Below are 19,429 nucleotides of genomic sequence, written 5' to 3'. Positions count from 1 at the left end.
ATATCTTGGGTCTGTGTGCAGGGCTGGCGCTAGGCATGGGCAGTGTGGGCAGCTGCCCAAGGCCCCGTGCTCAGCTAGAAAACATGGGGCCCCACTTCCATTTGGAAGGCTGCATTACACAGTCTGCCCGCCTGCTCGTCCTGTGCTTCCTCCCCCAGCCGATCACAGCAATATCTTAACCTCGCAAGTAGGCTCGGTGGCGTTCTTGGGGTGGGAATCTGGGGGGATGGAAAGAAAGAGTGTGGACTTGGAATAGCAATTGTGTTGGCTGACAAGGTCAGGGGCGGGAACACTCCTCTTTTCAAAAGGTGCCGTTTGCCTTGTCTGCCCTTCTTTTTGTTTTGCGTTTCCACGCAAGAAACAGCCTCTTTATTTCCAGGATCAGATGGACATTACATTAATGGGTAAGGAGTGGTGGGTCAATGGAGGAGGGAGAACCCATGGTTGTGGAACGTCTGTGAGCAATGCGTCACATCGATTCTAAATCCAGAGGAGGCGGCCCCCACTTCCCTGGGCCTAGAAGTGCGGCAAGGCCATGGTGTGGGACCCCCTTCTCCTGACCTCGCAGCCATGATGCATGCTGTGAGGGTTGTGCAGTCATTATACCCAGGGTAGGGGCCCCCTCTCCTGGCCTTCGCAGTGCTACAGTATGGCTGTGAAGCCCATGGAATGAAGCACTTTCCCCTGGGCTTTGCACCCATTGAGCTTAATGTATCTAAGAAACTGGTTCAGAGTCGGGGCGCCTGATGACCATCCCATGATTCTCCTATGATTGTTGGCAAAGCACTTAACTTCCCCATTACCCAAAAATGAATCTATCCTTTTGTAATGTAATTGGTGATCATGTAAACCTCTCCAATGCCTTAGGGCAGAGTTCAATTAATATCAAACTGCAAATCACCTCACGTCCTGGGCTGTGAGTCACACCAGAATTTACTTCCACAGTCCATTAATCACAGTGGAGTTTTAAATGTGTGGGTACATTTGCTGCCTGTAGGCAGTACAGAGGAGTTCCATATGCACTGGAAGTAGGGGTGAGTGGGTTGCTACAGCACCCCCAATATAACCCTGCTGTTGTTCCACGGGTGAGTGAGCTTAAACATGCTTTTAAATTATTGCTTTTACCTTGTCACATTTTCTGTGGGTGTTGACATCTGGGTCTGCAGTGCACTTTACCCGGCCCTTTTACCCAGTTACAAAATGTTCAGGCCTTAAAAGAGAAAGAATGGGAGGGAGGCTTGAAAGAAGCGAGGACTTTAAGGACCTAAGTGGATGGGAGAGTGCCGCGTGGAAGGGAGAACATAAAATATAGCAATGGAGGAGAATTGGGAAGACTTCAAATGTGAGACAGTATGGGTTCAGAGGAGAAAGGTTACTCAGAGAGAAGATGTTGGAGGGAGGCTGAGAAGAGAGAGAAGAGTAAAGGGATAATAGAGAGATGTATGTAACAAACACATGACGAAGTGAATGTGGGGAAATAGTAGAGAGGGGAGGAATGCGTATGCATAGACAAAGAGGAGGAGAGGAAAAGTTTAAGGAAGTCCACTGGGAGGGGATGGAGTATGTGGATGAAACAAAAGAAAGGAAGGAAGATTAGGTACTTGCATAGGAGAGGAAGGTATATGTGACAAAGGAGGATATAGGCGCTAGAAGTAAGGGTGCACAAGGAGATGCAGTACACCCAAATTACAATGTTTGAGTTCAGAAGGAGAATGAGCAATAAAGATGCTTGTAAATTTCGCTCAAAGACAGACGTCAAATGTCAGGCGATACATTTCGACAAATTGTTGCCTATTTTAACATGGAGATTGTTTGCTTTCTTTCTCTGAGTGCAAAGTGAGAGGACTTTGCAAATTGAACTAAGTGACAATCTTACTAATGTGAAAGGAAATGCTATAGGATTTAATTTTTTTAACACTCATTAAAACTTAAATAAATAGAAATGGGTTTTGGGCGATAACAGGGTAGCTTGGAGTTTGGTTGATAGTCACTTAGGGTCCAGCCCAGCCAAATTTCCCAGGTCCATGCAAGATGTGCTGCTGCAGTCCTGGTTTTTATTTTGAATTCTGAGACTTTTAGTTGTGCTTCACTGCAGAGGTTCTTATATTTCTTCCATAGCTGCCTCAGTGCTTAGACCTTTAAAGGTCATCAGTAAGAGCCATAGGGCCTTCCTTCAAAGTCAGATTTTTATTATTACGTGGCCTGAGATCCGGAGGGACCTGCTGCACTGAAAGCTCTGACCCTTGGTTTCTGCGATTTACTTTGGTACAGTCCTCCCTTTTAATTAGTAGCAGTGTTTTTTCCTTTGGCCGCCCATTCATAATGTTTTGCTACAAAGTTCAGGCAAAGGGCACCCTCCCCTGGGCCTTGCAGCCCTGGTTGATGGGGGCTAAGCCCAGGAGTGAGGTGCCTCCTAAATTAGGCCACATTGCAGAGATGATCCATTAGTGTGAAGCCCAGAGCAAGAGGACTCTGTCCTTGGCCTTGCAGCACTGCATTATGACTGCAAGGTCCAGGTAGGTAAAAGCATTCTTTAAAAGGTAGCGCTGAACTAAAGCAAGGTAACTGCATAAATCATGTAGGGTCAGGACTTTTAGTGAGGTAGGTCCCTCTGGGTCTCGTGCCCAGTGGTAATTAAAATATGACTTTGAAAGGCATATATATTGTGCTATACTTTGATATCCTTTATCCTTTACAGGGCAAAACACTGGTAGATATCCCATCAATGACTATAAAAAGCATTACGGTAATCCGTCATTCATGCCAACGAGGTTGCTCCTATTTACATTTCACACTGCCTAATTTGCTTCTCTGGGAGTATTACATTTTTCCTGGATTTTGTTTTAATGTGTTTTTTTTAAACATAGCATATCAGTCATGTATTGTGCATACTGTGAACTGACTCACCCATAGGTGTCTGTGTAAGTTCAGGTTGTGGGTGTGTGTCTGCAGTGCACCATGCTTGAGAGCACTAGAGTGGAGTATAAAGACTGGGGGAAGTTCTCACAAGATGCTGCCAGTGGGTGTCACAGGTGTTTAGAATACCTGCTCATCCAATCATGCTTGGCCTTCTGCAGAGTGCACAAAGTAGAGATAGCATGACAATTATAATTGTAAATATATGCGAATGTGTGTGAATTAGATGGGGAGAGGTGGGTCAGTGGAGGAGGGAGAAGCTAGAACAGACTAGCATTACTCCAGACATTATCACCAAAGCTCTACTCTGCAGCTTCCACACCCAGGTTAGGGAGCCCCACTTCCCTGGTGCCCTCAGCGCGGGATAATGGCTGAGAGGTCCAAGTGTTGGGCTCCCCTTGCCTGGATCGATTGCAGGGAGACACCCACTCCTGGGTGACACAGTGTACATTATGGCTGCAATGCCCAGGGTCTGAAACCCTCCACCGCTGGGCCTCACATCTAATGGAGGGTCACTACGGAGCCAATCCAAATTACTAGGTGGCTTAATACCCAGAGAACCTCCCACACTCAAAGCCATACTTCTGGGTTTACATTGCCCACACTGCTTTGGTTCAGCTCTACCTTTTAACAAATGCTTTTACGTACCTTGGGCTTCAAGTCTACATCATAATGCTACGAGACCCAGGAGAGGGGCCACCTTGCCCTAGGCAACACAGCACTAGATCATTGTTGCAATGAGTCCAAATGTGGGGCTGGGAGTTCTCCGGGCCTTGGCACCTATTATCCAGTGCTGTGCAGCTCAGGGGAGGGGACACTTCTCCTGGGCCTCATGGCACTACATTATGCAGCAAGGACCAGGACAGGTAGAAGTATTCATTAAAAGGCAGGACTTTCAAAAGAGTCTATATTTTGCTCTATTTTTATATACTTTACAGGGCACAACACTGCTGGATATCTCAACAATAACTATAAAAAAGCATTACGGTAGACTAGGTCAGTCGTGCCAGTGAGGTTTCTCCTATTTACATTTCCTTTTCTTGCCTAATTTACTTCCCTATGAATGTTTGCTTTTTTTCCTGGATTTACTTTTTTAATTTTTGCCATGCAACATATCAACCTATTTCTGTACACACTGTGCATCGGCTAGCCTACAGGTGTTTGTGTGAGTTCAGGTTGTGGGTGAGTGAGTAAAATGGGCCATGATTGAGAGCAATGGAGTTGAGTCTAAAGGTAGTGCAAGGTTCTCACAGTGGCTGACAATCTTGTTTGGTCCCTCTATGGAGGGCAGAGAGCAATGGTCGCATGTACTAATTGCACTTGTAACAATGTGCAAAACGTGCAAAGGCGGTACGATGCTCCTGTTGAAATGTTGACATGGCAAATGGAAATACAGTGGTCACTGGTGAATGGCTGAGCTGTGTGTGCATTGTAAGAATGGTAAAGTGAAGAAGATGCCAGAAAATATGTGTAGAAGGAGACATGGAAGATTTCAGAAAGATTTGGGTAGAAACAAAGTGTATCTGACAGAGGGGTGGCAGAGGAAAGTGGTGTGAAGAGACAATAGGAATGGTTACAGCACCTTTACTTCCACAAGCTTCAGTGATGTTTAACTCAGTCCGATATTTTCAGAATTCAAACTATGTAATTTCTAATTATTCACAACAATGTTAATCTTCTAACCCACTTATCTGATACTGTTCACAAGAGCTAGGTGGACTTATTTAAATTGAGTATTTATCTTTTAATGATGTTATTGATATCAACACTAGGTGACTTCAGCTATGACAAAGAAGATTAATAGTCCTTTGATGTCACTTCCTGTGATGCCACATCGCATGCAAATTAGAGGGGCCTCACATCCTCCCTTTCGCCCGTGGCCCCAGAAGTCCTAGGGCGGGCCCTGGCTGTGTCAAGGCTTGCTTCTAAAGGGAGGACACAACATGGCCCTCCTAGGCTTAGCTGAGACATTTTGGAGGAATAGGTGGGAGAACAATGTTTTCAAGGGTGGAGAGGGATTTCTTTCTGACTGTTCATCACTAGTCTGCGGGTCAAAATACGGCTAGCTGTGCTTATTGTATTTTTATTCCATAGTGGGGACCTTAATGTCTAAAATTATGCCAGTTGCTTTGTATTTCAACCTAGTCCAGCACCTCCAAACCATTTTCAGATGTTAAAGAAGATGAAATGTAGAGAAACCAATGAAGTGCTGGATTCTCTACAAATGCTGCTGATTTGGGGAAGCTAACAAGAAATGTACACAGATTTGCATCAGTTAAATGCTAGTCCTACAAAAGTGACCACTAGGTCTGGGCGAAATTTAAATTATGATGTCATAGTTCACAAAATGTAAGGAATTACCCCTGTTAGACGAAATTCTGAAAATTATGTCATAATATCACATTGTATGACTACGCGCTGTTCATGGCACAATTTTAATACAAGTTCCTGGTAAACAACGCAAATGACCGGTATGCAGGTGTTACCGCATCTGAACCCCAAATTACACAAAGATTCTTCAATAACATCAATAAACAACATCAGATCAATCTGGAGTCAATAACATCTACACACCATGACATATTTGGCCATTAATAACCACACTTTTATGTAAACATTAGAATATTTATTTCCCTATATTAACTATGCTAATGTCATGTAAATCAATCTCAAAACCAACTGATATACATATAAGAACAACACTGATTGACCAAATCTTCTAAAGAATCTCAATTTAGCAAGAGCATTAATTACCAAACATTCAACAGTCACAATACAAATTAAAAGCAAGAATAACTGCGTAACAGAGATTTTATACATTTAGATTCAGCAAAGAAATGACATCAACTGTTGTTAATAGTTAGCAAACATTTTCTTTGAGTCTTCCTAGCTAACCTTCTGATTAGCATTGCATGTTTGGGCTTCATGCAAAAATAGTTTTAGTCAAAATAATTTGGAAAACATCTAACTATCGCTCTATCAAAACAGCGGTTGGTATCTTGAAACAAAGAACATAATCTACAACAATTAGCACTTTGTTATACCTCTCCTCAAATGGATCATCAAGCTGTGATTCTCTTCGTCAGTCGGACATCAACTCAATCAGCATCAGATACCAGACAGTGAAAGGGGAATGGTTCAGAAATGGGACTCTAAATTATCTGAACCGTTAGAAAGCAATGTCTAAGGGATCAACATTTAGCATCAAAAGTTTAAAAAATAAAGTTAAAGATCATCAGGAACTGCTCAGCTCCTCAGACAGAATAGAACAAGCTCCTCTCAGGAGGAAATCAAAGTGGGAATAGTGCAGCCGGATTAAGTTAGAATCGCCTAAAAGATTTCTCCTGGTTCCGTTGGTCAAAGAATCGTGTGTTTACATTTAGTCCAATAGAATTAGAAATGCGAATCTATGATATATTTAAACTGTCTTTCACTTGTCAATGATTTGTTCCTCTTCTCCTTTTCCCAACATCAGGCTCGTCAGGTAACAATTTTTGAATCCATCCGTACTCCAGTTATTACATCCATTGTCAGCTCCTGAGAACATCGCTTTCTCACACACTAAACTATACAATGTTTCTACTACCGGCACAGCATTTTCTAAGGAGCAGTTCTCTCAAGAAAGTTAAAGATATCTGCTAGCATTTGGTCAACTCAGCGAAAATAATACACGTATTTGTTTCTTCAGGCATACATTTCTCTCAATAATTTCAAACAGTGCAGCTTAACATGAGGCTGTGCAAGTAGGCCCAGACCTTGCTAACTTAAGGCCTACCGTTAAAGCAAGATACATAACATATAATTCTTAGTATAACACATTAGTACATTTGTCTTCATACGAACACTTCAATTAACATTTCTTGATTAATGGTGGCCACTCAGGTGGGCACCTTGTACAAGTCGCACATTATTTTCTGTGTGAGCCCATTTCTAGGTAAATTCTTAATCCAAAATACATTAATATTCATTAGTAATAAACACAGCTCTCACATAGGCAGCTGTTCCAAGCAGCACTTGCATTTTTATTCTTTTCTTTTTTTAGCTCAATATGCTTCCTTGCATCAAAAAATGAGACAAAGATGAATTTGTATTAAAATACATAACTAAATGATTTTTTTGCATTTTGCATAAATACACACAATTTTGTGTAATTTTTCAAAAAACTTTACTTTAAAAGGAAATTTCACACAGCTCTAGTGACCATCTATATAAAATCTGAGGAGGTTTTCTGGCCAACCAACTCTATGCAGAAAATGCCATCTTTATATAAAAACTGTATTTTTCACTCTTCATGGCTGCATATTAACTTGGGCAACCCATGTTTTTTCAGGGTAATAATCAACAGCACTACTGTGGCATGCAGTAATGGCTGCACAGCAATTGTAGACACAGGAACTTCATTGCTTTCAGGCCCCACATCTGCCATAACAAGTATCCAGAAGGCTGTTGGTGCAAAGCCGGCGACCAACTGGGAGGTAAAGGTGCACATAAATTTAACCCCAATTGTTTTACTGCATGCCCAGAAATAAATAACATATTTTTTATATGAGTGGTTTAGTCTTACCCATGTCTTAGATGTGAATTGTACTTGAATATCCAGGCTTGATTCCCAAACATTTTCTGTGACTAGTTTTTTTTAAAATCCTAGCTGAGGTGTGACTTTTCTTAACTTTTCAGAAGTAAGACATGCTTACTTAATAAAAATGCTTTGTAAATCATAATTTTTCTTTCCCAGAGTATGCTTGTTTTACTCCTAGAAGTTCTTGTGTAAGTCACACGTAGGCCTAGAATAAATTACAACTGCTCACAGGTAATTCTGTGTAAAAATGGGGCAGATGTACTAAGATTGAATTTGGAAAAAAGTGGTCTATAATTGCACACCAGCTTTTTGTGAATATAATCAGATTTTGCAAATTGACCTATGCATCGATAAGTCATTTTGCAAAATAATCATTCGGAGATGGTCTCAATTTGATCTACCTCATCAATATTCATGAGGGAGATCACAAATTGCAACTCACTCTAATTGAATGCCATGACAGGGTTGACAGTCTGCTATGTTCAGCAGATCACTTTGGCCCTCATTTAGACTTTGGTGGTCAATTTTCCTGCCCGCCAAAGCCAAACCTGCCACTAGACCGCCAGTGCTGGCAATCTGCAGACCGCAATAATATGACTGCTGGCAGCCGTCCACCATACTTGAGGTGGAAAGTCGCCAGCAGTCATGCTGACGGTCGGCAGTGCAGAGGCGGTTCCATCGCCGGCACCGCAATGGCAGCAGGACTCCGTCCACCTTATTACAAGCCGTAATTCGGCTTGGCGGAGTCCTGCTGGTGTGGTGGCACTGGCGATGCAAGACCACCAGGACCCAATCCCTCTCTTCCTCTACGGAGAATGTAATTGGGCATCCAAAAGGAGGGGGAGGGTGTCTGTGTGTTTGGAAGCATGTGTGTGAGTGTGCGTGTCCGTGGAGGGGGTGGTGAATGCATGCGTGTATGCAAGTGAATGCGAGTGAGTTGAGGTGTCTGAATGCAAATATGCGTATGCTGAATTGGTGTGTATGTAAGTAAGAGGTGAGGGGGTGTTTGTGAGTGTGTGGATGGGTGGGTGGATGTGTGCATAGATGGGTACATGTGTGCATGTGTGTACCAGCGACACCAATGTAGATTCCTGTCACCGGGTGCATGACTACCAGGGTTTTCATGGGGGGGTGACTGCCACGGAAAGCCTGGCGGTTTGCAGCCTAGTAATCCAGCTGGCATGCTGAGGCCTACCGCCGGGTTGGAGATGCTCACCTTCGGCCGCGGCAGTGTGACCTCATCAGCAAGCCAGGCGGGTTGTGGAGGTTTGGTGTCTGCCAAGCCCCACAACTCCTAGGCCTCTATTTATACTTTTTTAGCACCGCATTTGCATCATTTTTTGACGCAAATGATGCGCAAACTTACAAAATACAATTGTATTTTGTATGTTTGCGACAATTTTGCATAAAAAAACAACGCAAATGCGGTGCTAAAAAAGTATTAATATGGGCCTTAATGTGGCAGTCCTTACCACCGGCTCCATCTTGAAAGAACCGCCACAGCAAGGCTGGCAGTCTCATAACCTCCAGCCTTGTAATGAGGGCCTATGTGTGTGATCCCATTTAAAGAAAACACTTTTTTAATGCAGCCTGTTTTCCTTAAGGGTCCAGGGTCTGCATTTCAGAAAAAAACACTTTTTTAAATGTTTGTTTATAAGTTGTGAGTGGCCTGTTCACTCCCCAAATTTTTTTTCTTCATTCCCAGAAGGGAGGAACTAATGGGCTGCCACCTCCTTTGAGGAGTTGGGTATCTATTGTAATTGTGGTCTCAAACCACTATACATAGCACGGCAAAACTGAATTTCTAAAGGATGCCCTAAACATACTGTTTCAAAACCCATTTTGGGATTCAGTAATGAGTAAATGAATCACAGGGTGGGTTTAGGACATTTGTCCAGTCACTAATCCTGTGATTTAGAGAATCACAGGCTTTGTGACTGCTAAATTGCTTTGTACATCTGTCCCTAAGTCCCTCAGTGTCGTGTCTGAATGCACTAGAACTAGCAATTGTAATGAACAACCCAAAGTTTAGACCTAGACACGTTGAAGTCCCCAAATATTCAAGTAATTGTTTTGAAAGCTTAGCAAATAGGTAGAGCAAATGTCAAAGTCAACATGGTGTAGATTAGGTTTTAGATAATTTATATACATTCTTGAAAATAACCAAGTTTGCAAAAAGTGTAGGAATTATATAGTCTGAATCTCAACAGGACAGCATGTTGTTACAACAATATTGAGGGACAAATTATTAAAAAGTAAATATACAGAGAAAGGAAAGAATGTACTATTCTTAACCACACAGCTACCCAACTTAAAGGTAACCTACCGTAAAGATATATATATATATATATGTGTGTGTGTGTGTATATATATATATATATATATATATATATATATATATATATATCACAAATGTATGTATGTGGAGTTAGGTATAGAAAATCTATTACCATACAATATTTTGCCCCTCGATATTCTGTGCCATTGAAATTCGGAATTCAATACTCCCAGTCTACACTGTTTTTAAAGCATCTGTAATGAAGTGATAGCATTTTGTACTTTGGTTCCTCAGAGGAACTGTGCCATTTTCGGAAATGTTTTTAATGTTACACTTAATTCTGTGCTCATTACATTTATTTACAATGAAAAAGTACCATCTATTAGCCTGAAATTATTTTTAAATCAGTACAATGTACAGTCCTCTTATACATGCTGTTTGAGCATTAAAACACCAGAAACAATGCACAGGCCACAGCAGTGTTGTGAGTTAAAGACAGACTAAACTCAAAGATGTTCTACAATAATATATATATTTAGGGGCATATTTAAGAAAACTTTTCTTGCGCCTTTTAACGCCCCCAACTGCTACCATGTGTTTGCTGTATTTAAAATACGGTGCACCACGGCGCAGGGTATGGGGCAATAGCACACATTGTAACCAAGGATGTGCCCTCTTTTAACACCTGCTCTGAGCAGACAAAAAAGACGCAACGAAATCTGTTAGATTTCCTTGTGCAATTTTTTCAGCCCCCCTAACAGGGGAACACCCTCTTTGCATACATTATGCCTGGCATAGGCATAATATATCGCAAAGGGTTACAAAGTGGAGCAATGCATTCATTGCGCCACTTTGTAAATATGGCCCTGGTATTTTGGCCTCGTTAGGCCACATTAGCGTAAAAAAATGACGCTAATGTGGCGCAAGGAGGAGCTACGGGCTCTTAAATATGCCCCTTAGTTCTGCGTCTGCTTTTCAGTATGTGATATTTGATAGCCACTTGCTAAAAAGAAACAAGACTGCTGTGGATACCATAATGGATAAGGCAAGGTCAAGTAGAAAAAAATCAAAATCCCATCCTATGTAATCGACTGAAGAACAAAGTGTGCGTGAGACAAATACTAACAAATATATGTAGTGTGCCACTTGAGACATATCTTTTTTGTATCAATGCTTATTTATTTTAATTAACAGATATTTGGAAACGTTTCTCACAGCTCTGTTGCAGAGAGACCCAAGAAAATGCATAAGCACGGATTTTCATACGGGACACAGTGGGGCTCTCACAGCCTGGGCCCTGGCACCGCTGAATCTATTGTACTATTGAAAGATATACCCACAATTATCAAGTATACTTACAGATAATTCTACATTTATACTATAGTCTGGAACCATGGTGTTTCCAGAAAGGACAGAAGAATGGGAGGAGAGTGGGAAGGCAGGGAACAGTGGGTGAGTGGCGGTGTTCTTCAGAACTGATCCTTGTATCACACAGTGTGATGTATTTTGATGCACATTTGTTCAGTGAAGCTGTTTCTTCTTCACAGTATTCCGTGAAGTGCTGTAGCCTGCCTGACATGCCGGATATCATCTTTGAGATCAGTGGGGTTCAGTACCCACTAACGCCCTACGCATACGTCCAGCAGGTACGTCCCATTTCGGTATCAAGACTTTTGGACAGTATGCATGTCTTCCATCATAGAGCTCAAAACATTACTATTTGTTGAACGATAAACTTCAAGGTAAATTTAAGATGCATTTCCCCTGAGTTCTTCTCTGAGAAGTTCACCATCTGTGGTAGATTACTGCTCTGTGAGGTAGGGGGAGAAGGCTGGGGGGGGGGGTAAACCCAGGAAGTCTTGCAACTCCATATGAAAGGCAGCCATGTGGAATGACTGACACACAAAGCACCTGATTATGAGTTTAGGTGCTATCTATCTCTGATAAATAAATGATACTATGCAGAATGTCATTTATCGGGTGCAATAAATAACACATATTGCAAAATATAGGGGTATGACATCCCGATTTTGGTGCATACAGCACTAAACTCCACATGATACCATAAATGCCATATACCTTTACCCCTCTAAATTTCAGCAGGGGTGGCCTGTCCAAATTTAATGAAGGTCGAGGAATTTAATGCATCTGACAATTAAATACCTGCCAACCCGTAATTCTGACCTTGAGTCCGATTACACTGCCGGACTCATAATGAGGCTCCTAGTGTACAGTATGTGTCCTGCCTCCACCATGGAGGAAACCAAACAGATGTGGAGATAATTCCCCTGAGCGGTAGTAATGTTACCACTCAGCAGTAATGTCCAGGTTAGGTGCCAACACAAATAAGTAGAGAGTAACCCCTTTCTGCATTGCTACTGCATTGCCTTCGATACAGCCCTGTTTTTGTGCATTTTTAAAATGAAGGTCAAATGACTAGGGAGTCTTTCATTGCAATGCTTCCTAAGTTTCTACAAAATAGAAAGAAGGGATTATATGAATTGTAACCATTCCCAAGCAGGTTATTACACCTTTTATAACTCAACCACTACAGCAGAAGTCATAACTCTGCAGACACGTTATTTATTTTTTCAAATGTATATATATATATATATATATATATATATATACGCTTTCACATGATTAGTCACTGAAATAACCGAATTACCAAAGGTTAAAGTAACCTTATAGTTAGGTGAATTTTTTCAGTGACAACATTAATGTTTTGAACTAAAAAAGCACAGAAGTTCAGCAGTTATAGTTAGCAGCACTAACTATAACTTGAGCCCCGCTATGCACTGCTTATGACCTCACATATGACATCTCTCATGACATGTTCTGACATCATTTATGACATCACTCATGACATCTCAAATGACACCATTGATGACATCACTGATGACATCATCCAAACTTCACTTTCCTACATATAGCTCCATAAATTAGTATGACATTAGAGGCCTGACGGTAAGTACAAAATAGCTCAGGAGAAAATCACCCATTACTACTGCCACCACAGATGCAGCTCACTTCAATGTTGAAAACAAGCATTATATGCAACATTGAGCCTATATCATACACTTTACAGGTAGCATTGATCAAATTAACAATCAATCGTAGATATATGGGAAACACTCATTTACTGCAGTGTTCAATACCTATACAATAGTGAATGCCAGTTCAAACAAATAGCCTACTGCATACTACTTTAATCTGTATCAAACCCATGACACTCACTGAATCTACTGAGAACTAAGGTTAATATGAGTAGAGAAGTGGGTACTGTAAACAGTATTCACTCTATGGAGAGAGTTTACTCCGTACCACACTGTATGCAGATAGTGAAGCTCCCATGATAAATACATCACAGAGTATTGAAAAAACTACTAAGAAGAGTGTACATTCAATGAAGCAGTTGTCAAAAAACCTATTTGCTAAAACAAAATAAGAACAATCTGAAGGTGTGAAAACTTTACATATAGCTCATCTTTTCTAGCAAAACTAACACGCATACATATCATAGACCCTGGTTCACAGTGTGCTCTATGTTATGTATAAAGTTTGATACTGAAAAGATTATCTCTAATATTTCAAGGCTCATTACTAATGTTAGTATCTACTATGTAGAAACTTCCTTCTTTTGGAAACTTTTTATGCAGAATTAAAAAGCTTGTGTGAGGCATAATGAATACAAACCAACTCTCACTTGAACACAGAGGTACTCTTGAATGGACACATTTGTAATGTGTTCAATACCTCGACACAGTTATGGTGCATTAGGAGCACATGTGTTTTGTAAACACACCCATTAGCTGGACCCAAGCTGTACAAAATTATGTAGAAATGTAATATGGTAGTTACCTGCCACTATGTAAACTGTGCAAAACACTAGCTCACTTATTGGATGATGTAATCAGTGATGTGCTACTCTGTGAAGCAGGAGAGGCTTCTGGTAGTGAGATACTGCTAGACTGTATATGAGTTTGAAAGTGCTTTTTGCAGTGTGAGATTGTTACATTGTGAAGTGTGCGAGAGTTGTTGATAATATAAGTCTGCTGTTTGAGGGCTCTGTAGTGTAACTGTTAGTCTGTGAGGGTTGTGAGTATTATTGGTTGTGTGTGGTATTAAAATGGTGCCAATAGCGTGAGACTGCTACTCTACGAAGTGAGTGGGAGTTCCGTCTGTAGTGTGAGATTGCTAGTGTGTGAGAGCTGTGAGAGTGCCCTTGGTAGTGTGAGACTGTTAGATGCATATTTATGAGCCCCTAGCGCCACCAGGGCTTCACTTTACATGACGCTGTGGTGGTGCTATGCCCGCGCTGTATTTACAAGGTGCTGTTAAGCCACTATTTGTGGATTAACTCCACCTTGTAAATACGTACTCTTCACATGCAGCACTTTTCATGGAAGGGTCATGCAATCCATTGAATTTTGACGCTGCCCCAGATTTACGTGTTTTGGTAAACCTGAGGCAGTGCCAAAATCTAACACCACCCCAGGGGTGGCATTAGAGCAGCACAATGCTTTCTTTTCTCCTCATTTTTTGCTCTTTCTCTGTGTGCTGAATTCTGCAGTACATATAGAAAGAGCAATTTGCAATTTAAGATTGTTTTTGTGTTGGAAGGTGTCCCTTCCTACACGAAAACAATCTCCCCCCCCAACGCAGCCATTCTTGCACCATGGCACAAGGGTGGGTGTGTTGGTGCTCGGCAGCAAATTTAGGGCCGGTGCTGGGGACAACACAGGGGTGTGCTGTATTCTATTAAATATGGTGCATCCCTGCGTTGTGAAAATGACAGAGTGAGGCCCTGCCAATTTTGGCACAGCATCACACTCTGTCATTTTCTTTTAAATCTGGGCCTCAATCTTTGAGAGGCCTGAGAGAGTTGTCTATAATGTGGCTGGTATGAGTGGTGTGAGATTGCTGTTGGTAGTGCACGTCTTGACACCTATGAGCGATGTATCAGTGTTTTTTGAGTAATGTGTGAGTGCTTGCATGTGAGGGGTATGTGAGTGCAAGAATAATACTCTGTGAGAGTTGTGAGAGGGCTTTGGCAAGACTAGTAGTGTGAGGGGTGTGAGAGTGCTGTTCTGTAAGAAAAGTAACAGTGTGGTCTATAAAGAGACTGTTTCTCTAAAGGGAGTGTAAGAGTGCTGTCTGTGTGAGAATGATACTCTACGAGAGGTGCAAAAGCGTTATTGCTATTGTGAGACTTATTATGGAGTCACATTGGCTTCACAAGTCTGAAATGCATTGTTGATGCCTGCTCTCTCACAGCACTTCAAGCCAAGCAACAAAGGTCCATATGACCAATAGGAAAAACTCTTTATTAAGAGATTACGGTGTAGGTACCAGTGTGCTGTCATAAGGTAACATCCACTAGCCATTCCTCTCTAGTACCATTTAGGGGGATCCTTTTTAGGGTTGAGCGCACAAGCGCTCCGTCCCTGTTGTAATCTCTCTTTGGGCTTTTAACCACGCCCATGTCATGCCTGTCACTTTCATTAGTTCGTTGGCTTGTCTTTTAGAATCTGCTTGCTTTTATTAGTGAGTGGCATGCACATGTCATGCCTTTTCCAGTGTTTAGCCCTCCTCTAGTGCACCGGCCAACTAGTGAAAACATACGAAGCTCCATGTTTTCAGCCTGGTTTCTGCACTACTTTATCTTTTTATTTTCCACTCAGCGCGATTGCGCTAGATTTTACATAGCGCAATCGCGCTCAGTTTTTGTGGTTTTCAATGTCAGTGCGTTCTCGCTCGGTTTTACGTAGCGTGATCCAGCTAGTTTTTTTTCTTTCAATTTGTGTGGCAAGAAAAGTCTGGTTAGGAGTTTAGAACTCTATTGCTCTCAACATTACCCACATTACCCACCTGTGCCATTGTCTCTTCTCCAGCTCTTCCACCCCACGTCATTGCCTTTTTCTGTTGCTTACTTCTTTCCCTCTTGTAGTACGCACCTACTCCTAGTAGATCCTCTTCCCTAACATGACCCGGGTCTCCCCTAGACTAGCCCACCTCACACTTCTACGTCCCTCCTTAGTCTACATGGAAGGTCTCCTCAAGGTGACGTTTGTAGCATTGTAGTTACTTCCTGAAGCCTGGGCCGGCTGGTATTGAAATAAAGACTTTGTGTATCTGTGTACTTTGCTCTCTTCCGTTGGGTTTTCCTCATTTCTGCTGTAGTGTATGCGCTGAATCAAGGCAAATCAACTCGTGGTTATTAGGTTAAGCAGAGCAGTGTGAAAGCGCTGCTTTTGCCGCAGTGTAGTTATCTATTTGGGCTTTTAACCACACCCACCTCACGCCCATCCCGTTCACTCATTTGTGGGGTTGCCTTTAAAAAATCCTTTATCATCACTGGCAAATGCTTCACATTTGTCCCTCCTTGGGGCCGTTTTGTTACCGCCTTGGCCATCGACCCTGTTACATTGATAATTGCACAAATGCCGATACATTTGGCTGCAAGCAAACTTTTTTTTCCTTTTGTTTGTCCCCTCCACAATGGCCTCATGGTGGCCGTCAGCCCGCTTATTTGAAACTGTTTTACTTTTTTCTAGTTTGTGTTGTACTTTGCACAAATATCTGTCATTTGCATGCTTTCTAGTGAGCACTGCATGTACTATGCCCAGATAGTATGCACTGTGTCCACACGTCATCCCCAGTGAGCCCTGTACTCACTGCACTCAAATAGTTTTGAAGTGACACATACACCTTTCCCAGGGAGCGCTGTATGTACCGTGTCCAGATAGGTTTACATTGAGACACACAGCCCTGCATGCACTGTGCTCACATAGGGCCAGATGCAGGAAACACTTTGCGACTCGCAAATGGCAAAATTTGCCGTTTGCAACTCGCAAATGAGTGTTTCCCATGCAGAAATGCATTTTGCGAGTCGGGACCGACTCGCAAAATGCATTTCGGAATCGCAAATAGGAAGGGGTGTTCCCTTCCTATTTGCGATTCGCAGTGGAATGCAATTCCATTTGCGACCGCATATGCGGTCGCAAATGGAGTCGCAGTTACCATCCACTTGAAGTGGATGGTAACCCACTCGCAAACGGGAAGGGGTCCCCATGGGACCCCTTCCCCTTTGTGAATGGACCTAAAACTATTTTTCAGGGCCCTGAAAAAATACCGAAACTAAAGGTTTCGCTTTTTTTTTTTAAGTGCAGCTCGTTTTCCTTTAAGGAAAACGGGCTACACTTAAAAAAAAAAAATGCTTTATTTAAAAGCAGTCACGAACATGGAGGTCTGCTGACTACAGCAGGCCTCCATGTTTGCGAGTGCCTATAGTCGCTATGGGGCCGCAATTTGCGACCCACCTCATTAATATTAATGAGGTGAGTCTTTGCGACCCCAAAGTCGCAATTTGCAATAATGCTACATCTGGCCCATAGTTTTAAATTGACATGCACATATTTCCTAGAGAGGCCATACGTGCTGTGTTGAGATAGTTTTACACTGGCACATACAACTTTCCAGTGAGCTCCTTAAGTGCTGTGTCTAGATACTTTTACATTGACATGCCTTCCCTAGTGAGCTCTTTATGTCCTGTGCCTAGAAAAGTTTACGTTGACACACACAGCTTTTCCAGTGAGCGCTGTATATACTGTGCCCAGATGTGTTTACATTCACACACAAGGCACTGTATGTGCTGTGCCCAAATATTTGTACATTCACACACAAGGCACTGTGGTGGTCATTATGACATTGGCAGTGACTGTTAAAGTGGCGGTAATACTGCCAACAGGCTGGCCGTAATTACTGCCAAATTAAGACCATGGCAGTAATAACTCCCATAGACAGCCAATGTACCACACCAACCGCCAGGGCATTAACACCACGCACCACGGCGGTAGCCATCAACAGCCAGGTGGAAGACAAGGTACCGCCCACCATATCATGACACAGCAAACAGCCATGATTTACAGGGCAGTATCAATGCCATCAAAAGCCTATCGGAAACAGAACACAGAAGACCAAATACTCACCAACAGAGACACAAAGAAGATCAACGCCGCCCTGGAACCGGAACTTCAAGTCTTCCCGATGCTCTTCTACCCCATGCTCCACCTGGAACACCAATGCCAACGAAGACGACAATGGTGAATACAGCCGCTTAGCACACAAGGGAGGGAGGGAGGAAAAGGAGAGTGACACACACACTCAAGACACACACCATTCACACACACACCATACACACAACCAGCTGGAGATTCAAACCAATGGCACAGGACACAAGGCATAATAATACAAGGACTACAGGTCGGCAGTACTGAGATTGCAATTGCATGGCAACAGCCACCATATGAACCAATGGGAGAACAAAGATATACGAACAATTGTCCAGAAAGTGCCAATGCCCAGTCCAAAGTACAAAAGGCCCCCATGGCCACAGGGCACAGTCCAAGCCCCAACTTGATCCTGACTAACTCTGCAAAACAGTGTGCAGGGGCAACATCTCGGGAGTGGACAGGCACCTCAGGGGGAAGGAGTGGGGGCTCCTCAGCTGAAGTCGGGAACTTGCCCACTGGTTCTGGAGGGGGCTCCATGCCCATTTCTCTGTGCTGGGGAGTGCAAAGTCACAGTCTCTGAGGTGGAGAACTTGCCCACTGGTTCTGGAGGGGGCTCCATTCCCATTTCTTTGGGCTGGGGAGTGCAAAGTCACAGTCTCTGAGGTGGAGAACTTCCCACTGGTTCTGGAGGGGGCTCCATTCCCATTTCTTTGTGCTGGGGAGTGCAAGGTCACAGTCTGTGAGGTGGGGAAATTGTCCACTGGTTCGGTTCTGGAGGGGGCTCCATGCCCATTTCTCTGTGCTGGGGAGTGCAAGGTCACAGTATTTGAGGTGGGAAACCTGCCTACTGGTTCTGGAGGGGGCTCCATGCTCATTTCTGAGTGCTGGGGAGTGCAAGGTCACAGTCTCTGAGGTCGGGAATCTGCCCATGGGTTCTGGAGGGGGCTTCTTGTACATCAGTCCCTGCAGGGTGGCCTACATGCCCCCTGCTGGAGGTGAGGGCTGCTGTGTCTCAGCAGGGGATGAGGGCCCGTACCCACTGGTGGTGGTGGTTCCTGGTACCCTGCCAGCCTCTGCAGGAGGTGAGGGCTGCTGTGTCCCTGCTGGGGAAGGTGCCTCCTGGGCAGCCTCTGCTGGAGGCCTGGGCTGCTGTGTCTCAGCAGGGGATGAGGGCCCCGTTCCCACTGATGGTGGTGGTGTTGGTACCCTGCCAGCCTCTGCAGGAGGTGAGGTGCGGGCTTCTTCCCTTTCCTGGCTGGTGGAGTGGGATCCTTCCCTTTCCTGCTGGTGAAGTGGGAACCTTCCCTTTCCGGGCTTGTGGAGTGGGACCCTTTCCTGGCTGGTAGAGTGGGATCAAACCCTTTCCTGGCTGGTGGAGTTGGATCCTTCCCTTTCCTGGCTGGTGGAGTGGGATCCTTCACTGTCTTGCCTCCACGACTAGAAAGTGCATCCACTGTCCCTGTGGACTATTTGGCTGAGGTGCTGGGCTGGGTCATTGGGACCCTACTCTTAAGGGCAGGATGGGGGGACAGGGACGGAAGAGGACAAGTTGGGCAAGGAAAAGCTTCTTAGGGACGGTGGGGCGCGATGAAGGAGGAGGGATGGGAGTGGAGATTGAGGGAGTGGTTGTTGGAGGAGTAT

General features: G+C 43.5%; 1 protein-coding gene across 1 annotated transcript in view; it reads left to right on the top strand.

Moving 5' to 3' along the window:
- LOC138288483 (pepsin A-like) overlaps positions 1-19,429 on the top strand; it is a 193,174-nt gene that overhangs the window by 100,985 nt on the left and 72,760 nt on the right. Inside the window, exons 7-8 of the mRNA XM_069230038.1 lie at positions 7,247-7,391; positions 11,321-11,419. Coding sequence (XP_069086139.1) covers positions 7,247-7,391; positions 11,321-11,419 — 244 coding nt within the window. The remainder of the gene's footprint in view (positions 1-7,246; positions 7,392-11,320; positions 11,420-19,429) is intronic.

The sequence above is a fragment of the Pleurodeles waltl genome, chromosome 4_1 (genome assembly GCF_031143425.1).
Source record: "Pleurodeles waltl isolate 20211129_DDA chromosome 4_1, aPleWal1.hap1.20221129, whole genome shotgun sequence".
Taxonomy (NCBI): Eukaryota; Metazoa; Chordata; class Amphibia; order Caudata; family Salamandridae; genus Pleurodeles; species Pleurodeles waltl.
The sequence above is the reverse complement of the archived record's forward strand: the minus strand, read 5'-3'. Positions and strand labels throughout refer to the sequence as shown.